Genomic DNA, 16769 nt, shown 5'->3' on the forward strand with positions numbered 1-16769 from the left:
TTTGATGTTCCAAACGTATTGCGATTCGATACCGTGATTTTGATGTTCCAAACATATGGCTCACCATACGTCTGCTCTAGAGAGACAAGAGAGCACGAGGAAATTTGTTTTGATCAGTCACGGAAATAAAWAAGTGCTGAAAACATGTTCACTATTTAAAAAGATGGAGAACAAGCTATAGGATGAAAAATAAGCGACTAGCGCTACCTAGCAAATGTTTTTATTTTTACAAATCAATACTTGGGAGTCAGAGTCCATTATAATATTGTCCAAAATAATATTGCGATATGCAACTATCGATTCCCCCCCCCCCCATCACTGGTTGAAACCACAGGCTTTCAGAATGTCATCTGAGTGGAGTGGACATGTGACACCGATGCTGATCTAGGTCCATAAATGCCTTGAGTGTAGTGTTTCAGAGGACCTGTTTCCTGGCCTACATATTTCTGTTTGTCATTTTGATACTTTATACTCTGCTGCTGACACTCGCTCTGACCCACTGAGTTACACAACAGGTCTGCAGGCGGCGCGGGACTAGGCCAACTAAACAGGGGCAGGACGACGGCGGACAGTGCGCGCCGGGGGGGGGGGGGGGGGGCTGCGAGGACGAGGGATGAGAGACCTCAAGCTGGGTCAGAGGGGGCCTGTGGTAGGCAGGGTTGCCAGTAGCATGTTTCGGGGACGAGCGGGTTACCACAGCGACTAACGGCCCGCTCCAGTTCCAGAAGACCAGAGCCTGCAGGTTTAGGCCGGACACCTCCACAGCTCTTCAACAGGCTCCAGGCTTGGCCTCTGTCACACCAGCTACCAGGCAGCCGTACCAGAACATTTACCAGAGCGAGATCACACCGCAGAATAGAAAAGACTAATTCTGCAGATCCCACAAAACACCAAACCAGAATCAGATAAACTAACACAGTGCTTCTGACTGGAGGAAGCCTTTTGGTCTACTAGGAACAGAAAAGAATAAGACCAGGTCTGATTAGGGAAAAGATAAAAATGGAGAGACATTTGTTTTTACACTGAGAAACACACACACACATTTTAAAAAGGGTGAGTGAACTGACCCACTGAAAAAGGAGGAGAAAAATAAAATGGCACTACTAGAGCGGTCTCCCTCTCTCCATCTACGTCAGTTAAAGAGATTATAGAGATTACACTCAATCCAGCGCACGAGTGAGTTTTACTACAAAAACCAGAGAAGACCCTATGCTCGGCATCACAGCAGCAACACATGTTCCCTGAGCGACTACAGGTCACAGAGCAGGAAAACTGCTGGAAGCTTTTCAGGAGGTTGTCATCAGTTTCACATCAGGCCAAAGGATTTACCAGACAGTCCCTAGCAGGCATTAACCAGAAATTGCAATACGCTTGATTAACTCTCAAGTGGATATAAATTTCACACGGACCATGTGAGCCCGGAGGAGATTATTCACAAAAGACACAAATCAGTACCACCCTAATAGAAGGCTTCCTGTGTAAATTCGACGTGAGAAAGGTCAAGATGTGCCAACTTGGAAGATCTCGGAGTGCTGCAGCTGTGAACAAAGAAGGGCTAAGAAAGTGGTCAATAGGCTGCATTGAAATCTATGAGKGCAACGGGTTCTCCCCCTGTCCCGGTGCTTACCACCCTCTGGCAAGGAAGCACAAGAAGATGACCCACTTTCTGTCTCTATTTCTTACTTCTGTTGACACACACAGGCCACCAGTGCAATGATCATGGACTAAGGTAGAGGGAAGCTTACGTAACGGCAGCCTCTGGCCGTTACATAATCSCGAGAACCGCACGTCCCGTACGTCCCGTACACACAATCACAAACACACCTCATCATTCACATACCTAATCATGTACACACCCAATCGTAAACTACCTACAAAACAGACCGATTTGTACAATTTAGATTCGGCATTCACAAACAAAACCATATGTTCTATTGCCATCAACAACGTATGACAGCCCTTCCCCTAAAACAGTGTGTGTGTGTGTGTAGCAATTTCAGCAGCCCCAAGCAAGTTGTTCTTGTGTGTTTTACAATTGCTTCCATAGGAAACAACCCTCAGAGACAGAACGTTTCTCATCTTCCTATGAACCAATTGCTATTAAATGAATGTTTTTTTGACAGAAAACCTGCGGCTAGGATAGGATTCTAGGCAAACCTGGGCTGGCTCCTCTGCTCTAAGATCGTCAGGAACAGTCGGAAGTGGAGGGGGCTGTGGCGCCATTATCCTAGTGGTGCTTGTGGAAGGGTGGGCAGGCTCTGCACTCGTCGCTGCTGGGCTTGGCGGTGGCCTGGGCAGTTTGATGCTGCTGCTCATTGCTCTCCTTTGGCTTGGTTTGGGTGCTCTGGCGAAGCCAATTTCAGATATCCATCTTGGCAGTGGCAGATTAGCTGGTTTTAGCTAGCTAAATAGGCTAAGGCGAATAACACTAACGCTTTTTACAGGTAGCTAAGAAGCTAACTAACCGCCGTAGTGGTGGGTCGTGAGGCAGAGTTTAGTGAAGCAGCTTCAACGGTAAACTTGACCCGCCCTTATAAATCTAAATAAAATTTTACAAGCTTAGGCGCATCACGTTATTCACTTAGCCTATCACAGATGAGAAGTGTTTTTTCCCGCTTTAATGGAAACACAAATGAATCATACCTAACCACCCCAGTGACTTTCCATAGCCCCCCCCTACACACCACAGCACGCTCTGCCCATTGCACCAACCGTTGCACCACTCAATCATTTTAACCTTTTGGACATTAGACCGGTGGAAATCTGTCCTTTGGTGTGATGAGTCCAAATTTGAGATTTTTGGTTCCAACAGCAGTGTCTTTGTGAGACGCAGAGTAAGTGAACGGATGATTACAGCATGTGTGGTTCCCACCGTGAAGCATGGAGGAGGAGGTGTAATGGTGCTAATGGTCTAAATTTATTCAAGGTGACACAGTCTAATTTATTCAAGGCATGCTTAACCAGCATGGCTACCACAGCATTCCGCAGCGACATCCCATCTGGTTTGCGCTTAGTGTGACTATCATTTGCTTTTCAACAGAACAATGACCCAACACACCTCCAGGCAGTTTAAGGGCTATTTGATCAAGGAGGAGAGTGATGAGTGCTGTATCAGATGACCTGGCCTCCACAATCACCGACATCAACCCAACTGAGATGGTTTGGGATGAGTTGTACCGCAGAGTGTAGGAAAAGCAGCCAACAAGTGCTCAGTATATGTGGGAACTCCTTCAAGACTGTTGGAAAAGCCTTCCAGGTGAAGCTGGTTGAGAGAATGCCAAGCTTGTGCAAAGCTGTCAAGGCAAAGGGTGGCTGCTTTAAAGGATCGCAAATATATTTTGATTTGTTTAACACTTTTTTGGTTACTACATGATTCCATATATGTTATTTCATTGTTTATGTCTTCGCTATTATTCTACAATGTAGAAAAAGAAAAACCCTGGAATGAGTCGGCGTCTCCAAACTTTGGACTGGTACTGTATATTTTTCAGTTAGGGATTTTTCTCCACGTTAATGATCCCAAGTTCGTTTAAACGTACATACCCTAATAAAAAATTCCCCCATGACCATCTAGAGGTGGCCCCCACTGGGATCACAACACAACTGTCCATCCAATCAACTACCAAAACCAGAGGAATGGACAGAAAGAAGAGGATAACGAGACCGAACCACAGGCTACCAGTAATCACAATCTTATAGAAACAATGTGGCCACATCCCTGTATGATGTGGGCTGTCGTGTATAAAAACATGTTTGTTGTAGTTGACCATATGTTGCTCTTAATGCTGCACCCAGCCAGACTACTACTAGTTTAATCTAACACTAATCCTCCCACCTGTTTAGGTTACCATAGAAACAGTCAATCAAATAGCCCCCAGATCAAACAAACGGAGTGCTCCCCAACAGGGAACAATATGAGAGTGAAGAGAAAGAGAATGAAAGGCTAGCGGGTGTCAAACTAATGCATAAGTAGGGAGCGTTACACAACGCTGTTGCGCACACTTACAAAACAACTCCAATTCACAGACAGTAATAACCACAATGTAAAAACACCCTTGTTAAATCATCACCATTTCTCACTCACAACAAATAATCCATCCACACCTCTTTTTCCGGTCATCATTTATTCATTCGAAGTGTCCTCCTCAGACATCACCCCGACGTGCTGCGGTCATAAGGGTGACGCTCGCACAGAGAAGCGGGGTTCAGGGGATCACAGTGGCAGCGGGGTTCAGGGGATCACCTACCTGTAAAGGTCTCCGACTCTTCCAGCAGCAGCATGCTTAGTCTCCGTGAGTGGTGTGTGGGGTGTCCAGAAAGCGTGTAGAGGGCGTGCAGTTTGCCCCTCTCTGAGCAGTCTCCCTCTCCGTTCCCCTGCTCTGATGGTGAGGAAATAGGTGGTCTGAGTCCGAGTACCGCTGTCTGCTCCCAAACACACTTCCTCTAGTTGAAAAAGTCTGCCTCAAAGCTGTAAGGCAGAACCTATCTTCTTGTTTACCTTTATCTCTATCCTTTTATCTGATTAGATGTTTTTCCTACTGACTTACTGACTGACTTACTGAACCCGTGAGCGGCTGGCAATGCGAGTTGTGAGTCAGGCTCACAGCAACCAGGAAACTACTAAAAACTCCTTACATAAGCTCTCATGCTGGAGCCGGGCCCCTAGTGGGGGGGGGGTGTCTATGTACGCACATATAGACTATTGAAGGATGGAAAGAAATTACAAAAGATGCTCAAGCTGAGACAAACTCTCAAAGACTAAGTAGTAAACATAAAAAGTATACCAAAGCCTCTCTCCACTGCCATTCAGCTCTTGCTAGAGCCAGATTCACCCTTACTCAGGATTTAGACACTTACCCATCACCTCTGTATGAACGATGATATACTCCTACTCTGGAATGGGTTTCATGTCTGTCCTCTTGTCAAGCCAGAGTATCCGTGTCAGCTCTACTCTGCCATGCTGCCCCAGTCTCACAAAGAATAGAGAGCATGGTTCTGTAACCAGGGCCACCGCCACAAAGGACAGAAGGCTATTGGGACCATTATAAAACGGTGAGGCGCTGAAAGCAGCCCGGCCCTGACTGCCCGTCACAAACCCCCCTTCCACCGGTAGCGTCAGTATGTCGTCAGCAGACACCTCCCCCTTAGCAAGGCTGCCTTAGGTAACAGAGGTAAGAGAGTTCATTCGGACAGGGGGAACGAGGGAATGAGGAAAGAAAAGGGGACGTTCAAAACAATGCAGCGGACTTCGATCACGGGACCCTTTCAAACACACACACCCATCCAGCTTACCCAGATCAATTTACAACACACACACGTGTGGAGGCTGCATACAGCAACCCACATCTTTACACTCCCCTCCCCACTTTGTGGAAGAAAGAGCTAGAAACAAGAGGAAAGAAAAGGTAGAACCAGCCCTGTGAAGGTTGCTAGCTTGATATTACATCACTCAAAAACGAGCTTTTGTTATTTTCATATGATGTGGCTGGTGACACCATCTTGTAAGTCCAATATCTTGAAAACTTGACCGCTGACATGCAAAACACGTTGGGACTGTATCAACAGTGGACTAATAAAAAWAAAAAATAAAAAAAAATATTGTTTTTAAATGTATTTCCTCTCATCCCAAAGAGTAGGCTCATCCCCATGCTCAACTATGCAACACTAACACACATTTCCATAGACACGCCTTTACTTTTCTCAAGTCTTTTAGCTCACATTTCTCTCTGTTTACATACTCAGTCTCAGCAAATGAAAGGGAGGCATGGACTGAGTAATTGACACTGATAAACAACATTTCAATCCAAGTCAGAATGTACCCGTTGAGTGACATGGCAAAAGGAAAGCAGGGACAAAACAACGTGCTGGATTTGTTTACTGCTGTACAAAACAGACTTCCCGACTATTTCCAGCAACAGACACACTAAAGAACCACACACACACACGTGCGTGTAACAGGGCTCTAAAGTGGGACCATTTTGGATTGCATTCGCACCTAAATATTTTGCTCTACAACCTGGAATTTTCATGTAGGAGCACAAGATAATAATAGTAACGATTAGGCTTCTCCCTACCGTACTTTAGAGAAGAAAAAAATGCGCATAGTCATTAGCATCATGGTTGTACCATTACTACAGCGATAACGGCTTGTTTCTAACCAAAACAGTTCAAAAGATATGACCCGTATTACAGACGCAACATTTTTTTTTCTACGGCAGATTGGCTGGCCATATTACATTTTTCCATGGGCCATTTGTTTACGCCTTGTTCAGTCACGTTACCTCAATAGCTAGCTAGCTAACGACCTGGTAACTTTACTAGGAGGCTACATCCGAACGTTTGGGGGCACAGAAAGAAAGGAAAAGGGATAGCTTCTCCAGGAGATCAATGATCATAGCAATGAATGAATAACAGATATCTCGCATGTCTTCACTTACTAACAATGTTCTTAAAGAGACTAACATTTTTATGGTAGATTGTGAAAAGCACTATGTAGAAACCTAATATTCCACAAATGTCTGGTATTTGCGTCAACATTTTAGCGTGATATAATAAAATATATTTACAGGGTCACATATTCGTTTCTAGAGCACAGCATGTGCCTCAGAAGTAGCTATAGGCACAATTAGGATATTCCTCAATCAATTAAAACAATATTTTCTGGTGCTGCTAAATGTTATGTCGTGCTCCTAACTTTTATAAATTTAGAGCCCTGATGACAAGTGCAAAACATCGAACACACACATAAAACAGCTGTATTCTTTGATGGGGAGCAGCTATTTCGTGACAGTGACAGCGTGACACAGCCTTTGTAGTACCTGCCCTGCCAGTCTGTTCAATCATTAAGTTATCCCCAGGCCCAGCTGTGTCTCCAGTCCCCCATCCCTCTTGTTCCCATCTACTCTGCTCACCCAGTATCCAGGTCTCTCACACACAACCTGACCCAAAAACAGGAGCTGCTGCTAGGCCGAGGAACCAGCTCTGGGTGTGCTTTCTGCAATTATGAAAAGCCCAACTAGTGCTTGTGAAAGTGTCTTTTGGGGCGTTTAAATAAAACAAAATCTGCCACCGAATAATGCAGAGGACTTACACGTGTGTGCGCTTGTCTGAACAATTTGCACCTCCATGGCCTCACAATATATATAAAACACGTGAACACACACCCTTGACCTTGTACAGAGCCTCCGCCTGGTCTAGTCTCGTCAACAGGATATTGTCAGCTGCTCTCAGCCACCCTCGACTATTTGTTTCAAAAGTTTAACCAACGGCTCCTGTTGTTCACTGGACTGTGGTGCATATGCTGCAGCTCTGTGCCGCGCCACAGGAACCAGGGGGTGGGATGCCTGTACACCCTGCTCGTTTGCTCCTCTCCCTCCATGCCTGCAGCCTGTCCTCCTGCTTCACACAGACAGTCACTCTATACTTTGTTTCTGGCAAACCTTTTGTGTCTGTCTGACCTCCGCTGCCACCCTACCTGTACATTTCCACTGCCTCAATGTGTGGCTGTTGTTGTTTTGAACTGTATGTCTCAGCTGGGTGAGTAGGCAGTGAAAAAATTTAAAAACTATGGGAGCCGGGCCTGGTTGCATAAAACATTCTGGGGGACAGGGTTCAGGGTACACAGAGAGGGAGAGAGGGCCACAGCACAGGGGGAAATGGGCACATCTCACAGAGCTGAGCTCTCACACCAACACAAGGGAACTAAAGACAGACGGGGAGAGGGATGGGAGGAAAGAAAGAGGAGAGAAGTGGGAACGGAACTTCCCGTGGGAGCGTTGTGAAGGTATCGTAGCAAAAGGGTTGGTCAAGAAGACAAAACAGGGATACAGAGAGAGGGAGAAAAACAAGTATGCTCACGACTTTGAGAAAGAGAAAGGGGGAGAGAGAGCGCCCAGGCTCCGGTTGTTATGGCGACAGTAAAAGCGCAGAGAGCGGGTGGCATGGGTGACGGTGCTCTGTGACTATTACCCGAGAGAGAGGAAAGGAAGGAGGGAGGGGAGAGAGAAAGAGCACAAAATACACTTCAGAGCCCAGATTAAATATGCTCATTCAAGTAACATAGGAGAACGAACAGTTAATTGGCCAGCATGCATGAGTCAAATGGTAACATACAGACTGTTGCTGCCCCAATTATGACAAACACATGCATTAAGCTCCCTCTGTGTGTGTGTGTGTGCGCGTTGGCACAAAAAGAACATAACAGGAAATCTGTCACGTTAGTTACATGGCCCCAAAAGACACCATGTTCTCTGTGATGCGCCATCTTTCATGGTCTAAGATAGATATCATCAACACGTGTTGGACTGCTTGTAGGTGGTGTACTTGTAAGTGACGCTCTGCTTTTTTGACACCACACACCAAAAAGCAAGTTCTGCAGGCTCTAGTTTTGTCTAATCTTCATTATTGTCCAGTCGTGTGGTCCAGTGCGGCAAGGAAATACCTAGTTAAGCTGCAGCTGGCCCAGAACAGAGCAGTACGTCTTGTTCTTCATTGTAATCAGAGGGCTGATATAAATACTATGCATGCCAGTCTCTCTTGGCTCAGAGTTGAGGAGAGACTGACTGTGTCACTTTTTATAAGAAACATGAATGTGTTGAAAATCCCAAATTGTTTGCATAGTCAACTTACACACAGCTCTGACACACACACTTACCACAACAGACATGCCACCAGCGGTCTTTTCACAGTCCAAAAATCCAGAACAATTTAAAGAAAGCGTAGAGTATTATATAGAGCCATTATTGCATGGAACTCTGGTTCCATCTCATATTGCTCAAATAAACAGATAAAGCAACACCTCACGACACAACGCCTCTCCCCTATTTCACCTAGATAGTTTGTGTMTATGTATTGATATGTAGGCTGTGTGTGCCTTTAAAAACAAATATGTTTTTCTGTCCTATTCTGAGCTATTCTTGTCTATTAATGTTGAGTATTATGTCATGTTTCATGTTCTGTGTGGACCCCAGGAAGATTAGCTGCTGCTTTTGCAACAGCTAATAGTTATCCTAATAAAATACCAAAATACTAAAGATGGTGTGGAATTTTAGGCCCAATTCCCAGGCTCATACAGCTACAGCTGAATGGCAACATGATAGTTGATACATATATCATGTGGCTCAGAAGGCTATTTTGAGAACGTTTTCATATTTAGATAAAGAAAGAGACTGTGCCGACCTCAGGGTACATGATATGTTATGAACGAGGTCAAGAACCTTGCATGCGGCTTGGAGACCTTTACGGTATACCAGTGATTTTTCCAGGAAATGTTTTAAATGTTTAAACAGAAGCAATTCTGTTTTCAAAATGGCACCAATCACTTATTAAGGTGTGTCCTGAACGTGTATTTCTGCACTACACTGACTAGAAGCCACAATAAAACAACTCTACTGAATCATGTTTAGGGTTCCAAAATTCTGGTTAACTTTCCCAAAAGTCAGAGTTTTTCCAGAAATCCCAATTGGAAGATTCCCGGAATCAAGAAGGAATAAGCAGGAAATCTGGAATCCTCCGACCAGGATTTCAGGAAAAACATGGGAATTTGGGGGATGTAAGTAGAATTACGCAACCCTAAGCACGTTGAATGTCATGTTGTCGTGTCGAAGCTGATGGATCAGTGCAGCACCTGCTTGCGGCTATATGGATAGATATCTGGTAACCAAAAGACAGGAATAAGAGGAAATTAGACAGAGTTAGTATGGAGATGGTAGAGGGAGGGAGTGATCCTCACTTCACCGGGCCTGCCGTTGGTACTAGTGACCTTAATCCTACAGCAATACGTTAATATGTTAACACCCAGACAGGCTGGGGCATAGAGCACAGACGGGGAGTAGGGTTACGTAATGTGTACATATGTCTGACGTATGTGTGTCAGAGTAAGTAGGAGTGTGAGAGTGCATAAGTCCAGACACTGAGCAGAGCTAAAGTACAGTAGCTGGCCTACATGTTGAGTAGTTATGGGGGGCATATTTTTTTTTTTTATAGTTACATATCGGGATATAATGTTTGCGCTAGTTGGGAATACCTGCACCAAACCTCCAGTATTTTCCCTTCATAGTTTGTTCTCAGTCTTCTTTTTCGTTTTCAGCACTTTTATTTCCCTGACTGATCAAAACTCGTTCTCTCATGTTCTGGTCTCTCTGCAGCAGACATATGGTGAGCGGTATGTTTACTACCTCGAATCGCAATAGAATCACAGTAAAGAACAGCAATACACATCGTATCCGCACCGAAGTATCGTGAAATATCATATGGTGAGGTCCCTGGAGATTCCCAGTCCTAATGTTGAGGGCAATCCATTTTCCTGACTGTGAACCAACTATTTCTAAAACAAAACATGACAAAGAACAGAACACACAGACAAACTATTATTAAACCTAACCCTGATGCTTAAGGTCGCTGTGTGTGTGTGCGCGCCCGCGCGCCGCAGTAGAGCTGGTCTGTACGGCTGAATGAGGCGTAGCTGCGCAGACACAAAGAGAATGGGAGGAGGGCTGTCTCTCATAACGCAGTGTCACAGTGACATAGACCAAGACGGCCGTGTGAATGTCACCACAACCCAGGGAGTGAGCAGCACAGAGAGGGTAGGAGAGGGAAATAACTGCCCAGAGTGGGTGAAATTGCGCTTTGGTGATGAAATTCAACTTACTGATGTTTAAACTGCATTCAAACAAGACAAATATGATTATTCACGGTCTGAAACTTTCAGTGGGGTCTTTCTAACAGTGCATTACCAGTATATCCAAAAAGTCAGATTTCGTAACCTAATTCATGCGACAATAAGCACCGAGCTGTTGACAGAGCGGTGCAGCTTTCTCGCAGCAACTTTTAGGATTTGACATGTTCTCCATTTTCCATGAGCCTGTAAGGTAGCCTTTATTCTCGCACAGCATCCAGCCTAGCTGAGGCGATGAGTGAGCAATTTTCCTTCATTTTACCCACTTTTTTCTCTCTGGCCTCCATTGATTTAGTCACCTGAATTTGAGCCATCATACAAGGGTAAAAACACCAATAACATTTGAACGGATTATGACAAAGACATGATGTTTGGACCATTGGTTTTTACCTATTTTACCCATTGGTCAAAATATGAATATTTCATTGGACACCCTACCCTCTCTCTCATTAGGTATGAGCACGGTTAATTAATTAAGAGAATATCCAAATGTAGACGTTAGTATTCGACTTTGATTAGTTGCCAGAGTATATATGTATTTTTTAAACAAACGATGAAAAGGCTTTTCCTGAATTAAATAAACGTGACATTGCTACATACAGTGCATTCAGAAAGTATTCAGACCCCTTGCCTTTTCCCACATTGTTACGTTACAGCCGTATTCTAAAATGGATTAAATTACATTTTCCATCAATCTACAACCAACACCCCATAATAAAGCAAAAACAGGTTTTTAGAAATGTTTGCAAATGTATTCAAAATAAAAAAACAGAAATGTCTTATTTACATAAGTATTCAGACCCTTTGCTATGAGACTCGAAAATTGAGCTCAGGTCCATCCTGTTTCCATTGATCATCCTTGAGATGTTTCTACAACTTCATTAGAGTCCACCCGTGGAATATTTCATTGATTGGACATGATTTGGAAAGGCACACACCTGTCTATATAAGGTCCCACAGTTGACAGTTCATGTCAGAGCAAAAACCAAGCCACGAGGTTGAAGGAATTGTCCGTAGAGCTCCCAGACAGGATTCTGTTGAGGCACCGATCTAAGGAAAGGAACCAAAACATTTGTGCAGCAGTGAAGGTCCAACACCACAGTGGCCTCCATCATTCTGAAATGGAAGATGTCCAAATCAATTGAATTTACCACAGGTGGACTCCAATCAAGTTCTAGAAACATCTCAAGGATGATCAATGGAAACATGATGCACCTGAGCTCAATTTCAAGTATCATAGCAAAGGGTCTGAATACTTATGTAAATAAGGCTAAAAAAAATGTTTTTAATACATTTGCCAAAAATTCTAAAAACCTGTTTTCACTTTGTCATTATGGGTTATTGTGTGTAGATATATTTGTATTTATTTAAATCCATTGTAGAATAAGGCTGTAATGTAACAAAATGTGGAAAAAGCCAAGGGGTCCGACTACTTTCCGAATGCACTGTATCTTGTAAAACTGGGAATTTGTTCATTTGATATTCACGTTTGTTTTATTACCTATTGAATTGCCTCATTCAAGACACAAGTATGTCCCGAAGTTGGAGGATTTATTGATCCCCTCGTCACTTTCTGGAAGTCACCCTCTGAGTTCCGTTAGCAACACGTGCCAACGGAGGACCCTCCGAGCGAGTTGCGAGGGGGTGGTTTGGGATTCACTGTTTCGCTACAAGGATTCAGTCTGGTGAAGATCGGAAGATAGAGCCCTCAACGTTTCGCCAAACCAACCAGGGTTGGTTTTGTTGATGACAAACACAAAGCACTGTTGTTGACAGGCTTCAGTTCAGTCGGCATTTCTTTACTCAAGCCAAGGCAGTTAGTAGTAAGTAGCTAGCTACGTTAGCTAACATGTTTTTGTCCTGGTGCTCGATGTGCATTTCTCTGATATTAAATCAGTTCAATATCACTCCTGGTCACTTGCACCTCTTCAATGACAAGTATTTTCCTCTCATTATAACCCGTTGTATAGGCATCTTAGTTGACCCTTTCCATGCCAGATATAATATCATTGGACCGTAGCATATGGAATCATATCATCTCTACTCATGGAATTTATTTACACAACATTTATCAGTATGCGTGTGTGTCTTTCAGTTTCCACCTACCGGGGACATCATCTTCATCCTCTCCATCATTCTCATCCTCCTCCTCACTGTTGAGGCAGTGGGGCTCCATGTGTCTCCCCGAGGTCTCCTCGTCAGACATGGTGTCCCTCAGTCACCCGGGGGCATTACCTAGGCATCCTCACACAGGCCATCTGCAACACACACACTTCTTATTTGGACACTGCTTTTGCATAAAAAATGTAGCCTACAGTTATTAGATTTTTGTTCTATGTCTTAGGGTTAGTATTTTTTTTCATTTCACTTCATCAATTTGGCCTATTGTTCTTTACATGAAATCCAAATAAAAATCCATTTAAATTACAGGTTGTAATGCAACAAAATAGGAAATCTGCCAAGGGGGATGAATACTTTTGCAAGGCACTGTATTTCTTGGACAATTGCTTGTGTATGGCAATTTGAGAACTTTTGTGGACAAATTACACTTTCATTTCCCCCACTGTAAAACAGTATATCGGCAGATATATCGGTAAGTTGTTCCCACCCCAAAAAAAACAGAATCGGACCCAGTGCTAGACTTTGGCAGGAGCCCACCGGAACTGAGTACTGGCACCTCAAATTTTCTACTGCTTGAGTTCCTGGACCTCTAATAAAATATCTCAAAAGTGTTGTGCAGTTACTGCACCAAAATATAAAACAGTACCGGCATCCAAAATGAGTACCAGCACCTATTTTAGACCAAGTCAAGCACTGATCGGACCCCCCAAAAAAACATAGGTTGGGCTCTACATAAAACATTGACTTCATTATCACACGTGCCTATATCAACAACCAAACATCTCCTCCCATCTTCAATGTTTCCAATAAACAACAGTCACTGAGGATTCCCTGGGTTTCATCAGGGGAACATGGTGGACTTTCCAAGAGGGTGGATCAGAGGTAAGGTGCAGGGGATCATTCATACCCCAACCCTGTTGTCTTTATTTTTTCTCCAGCCCCCCCTCCCTCCAACACCTCTCTCTTCCTCCATCTTTCCCTCTCTCATTCCACTCCCTTTTCTCTCACCAGTGGTTAGGAGGACCCTCCAGTGATCAGCCATCTCCACTCTCCTCTGAACTTCATCTCCAGCACCACTGATTCCTCCTGATTCTCATTTCCCCCTCTTCAGTCTCAGTACTACCAGTCTCTCTGGCTGCCTCCTGGCTGCTTACATAACTATTTAATTTGCTGGTTTTAAGAATTAAGCTTTCAGATAGCTCTTTGTTGACTGTTGCTGGGTGTTATCATCCGCCATCAGCACCGGCCTGTACCCTACCTGCCCTAAGCTCTCACCTGGCCCCTTACACTAAGTCTGAATATGTCCTGCTAGGTGACCTACACTGGGACATGCTTAAACCCCCTGATCAAGTCTTAAAACAATGGGACTCCCTAAATCTCTCAGATTGTTATCAGTCCCACAATAATCCTGATAGGCATCAGTCCGGTGTTTTCTGTAATGACCTTAGTGATCACTGTTTTTTGACTGGCTCTTGTTCAGGCAAAAATGAGAAATAAGTGCACTCAGGCTATCTGGAAGGCCAAAGTGTGTTACTTTAAGGAGCAGTTCTGTCTCTGTGGGTCTAACCCCAAGAAGTTCTGGAAAATGGTGAAAGACCTGGAGAATAAATCCTCCTCACAGCTGCCCATGTCCCTTAATGTTGATAATTTGTTGTTACTGACAAGGAGCGTATGGCTGAGCTCTTTAATCAACACTTCATTAAGTCACGATAACTATGACACAGCCATGCCTCCTTGCCAGCAACATTTCCTCATTTCCCAGCCCTTCTAATGCAACTTGCCCTGATGCTCCTCCCTCTTTTTCCCCCTGCCCTGCTACACAGTTTCTTCCTGCAGGCGGTCACTGATTCAGAGGTGCTAAAAGAGCTCCTTAAACTTGGCCCCCKAAAAAATATCTAGGTCAGATGGTTTAGTTTAGGGATGCACGATATATCGGTATTGGCCTATATTAGCTAAAAATGTAACACAGAACTAGAGCTACACAGAACTAAAGCAGAAAAATACTAAGCGCACACATCCAACAACTAAACAAGTTGAAGTCGAGCAGTCATTTGAAAGAGCAAGAACATTTCAGCGAGAACTCGCAGGCGAAAAACATTAACACCAAGATAATGGAATTCATTGCCCTTAACAATCAACCGTTCTGTCGTGGATGATGTTCGCTTTTGTCGACTGGTCGAGCATCGGTACACACTACCAAGTAGGCTCTATTTTTCAGATGATGTCCTACCGGAGTTACACAGTATTGTTGAAACGCATATCCATGAGCTACTTGCTATGGGTGTCACTGCAATTAGCTTCATGACTGATATTTGGACCAGCGATGTCAGCCCCATGAGCATGCTGAGTCTGACAGCACAGTGGGTCGACGAGGATTTGGTACTGAGGAAAGCCGCATTGCATGCTCAATAATGTGCTGGTTCTCATACCGCTGCTGCCATCTCAATGGCATTTGAGAACATGTTTCAAACATGAACACACTCCTAAGCTCCATTCGAAACAACTGACTGGAGAAATAAGCTCCTCAACTGCGTTTGCAGCAGACGAGATACCCTCMGTCATGGCTAGGGTTGCACATTTGGGGGAATATTCAGAGGTGGAAACTTTCCGTGGGAATTAACGGGAATATGGGAATTAACGGAAACATATGCAAATGAATAGTAATACCATTTAAATGTAGATATATGTGCCCTGTGGGGCGAAAGCAAACTTGATGGAATATGGAGAAAAATGCACAAAATTCTTCCTTAATCTCCAATACAGGAATGATAAATTATTTTTTGCAGAAACTCGTTACTGAAGACGGAGTTATCTATGATTCGCCTAATGATATTTTAAAAAGAGGAAGCTAATTATTTTAGGCAGATGTTCTCTTTTCCGGTAAGGAATTCTTTCCAAATAATATAAAAACAGAAAAATAACAAAAATGTACAGAAAGATCAGTGTGAAGGCCAAATTACAGAGGAGGGTTGGAATTGTGACATAAAAAATAAACAAGAATCGACAGAAGAAAGTTCATTTGTAGTTCTAAACATATTTAGGGTGTTTTTTTACTCACTTTTTGTCTCTCCCCCACGACGTTATTCCTCTCTCATACAGCGTCCATCACAATTACATGCACATGGCCAATTATGCAAATTGGGCGACGACGTCATTTAGTGACTTTTAGGACAGCCAATAGCTACTTTCCTCACTGAGGAGTTGGCAACACTGCGCATTATTCAAAGCACACACACACACACACACACACACCAGGGAGCCGGCCAATTGTCCGGGAGAAGAAAGAAAATCCCTTTGTAAAATAATGTTTTTTTTTTTGCCTATTCATTGATGGAAATACCAGTCAATGGAAACCCACTTGACCGGTCATGCTTATGGATCTGCATAATTTAGTGGAATTAAATTGGTACAGAGCTTGTAAACGGAAAATCTGTCAGACGGCGCAAGAGAGCTGCTGCTAGAGCTTCTCAAACTGCTCATTTGTTGCTGCTGGAATGAAGCGTGCTTTTATAAACCCAATCATTGCGTAACAATTCTAAGCGCAACCGCGTGTTAATTAACTGTTTAAGGCCACGATTAAAAATAGCTACCATTTTAATTTCTCAACTGGTTATTGAAGCGCGCTTCCCATCCCCCATTCAAGTACATATAGACAACGGTAGGCAGGCTTCAGCGCGTCACACACACCACTTTGCAATGAGCTGGAGGCAGTATGTATTTTGAAAACATATACTTAATTGTTTGAAACCTAAGCGTTTTACATTACGAGGCATGTCTTACATTGCGTCAAATAAAAATTCGACCATAGAAACATAAAGGCAATTTTATAAAGAGACATACTTCCACATGACATTAAAACCAGTAGCCTAGTTCTATTGGTTTTCAAATCAACTTTCTTTCATTGTCCAGCAGCCAAAGGCACAATCCCAGTCATATTAGCAACCCATGTTAGTTGTTGCATCTTTACATATCC

At 43.7% G+C, this 16769-nt stretch overlaps 1 protein-coding gene across 3 annotated transcripts in view; it reads right to left on the reverse strand.

Moving 5' to 3' along the window:
• LOC111966287 (helicase ARIP4) overlaps positions 1 to 16769 on the reverse strand; it is a 59162-nt gene that overhangs the window by 25689 nt on the left and 16704 nt on the right. For 2 of the 3 annotated variants that reach the window (XM_070444395.1, XM_023990800.2), the window contains exon 2: positions 12782 to 12933. In XM_070444395.1, the coding sequence (XP_070300496.1) occupies positions 12782 to 12881 (100 nt within the window). In that variant the 5' untranslated portion in view covers positions 12882 to 12933. Of the gene's footprint in view, positions 1 to 4247; positions 4614 to 12781; positions 12934 to 16769 lie in introns of those variants that run through there. The other variant, XM_070444396.1, reaches the window with a different exon arrangement.

Source organism: Salvelinus sp. IW2-2015, linkage group LG7 (genome assembly GCF_002910315.2).
Source record: "Salvelinus sp. IW2-2015 linkage group LG7, ASM291031v2, whole genome shotgun sequence".
In the NCBI taxonomy this organism is placed as follows: Eukaryota; Metazoa; Chordata; class Actinopteri; order Salmoniformes; family Salmonidae; genus Salvelinus; species Salvelinus sp. IW2-2015.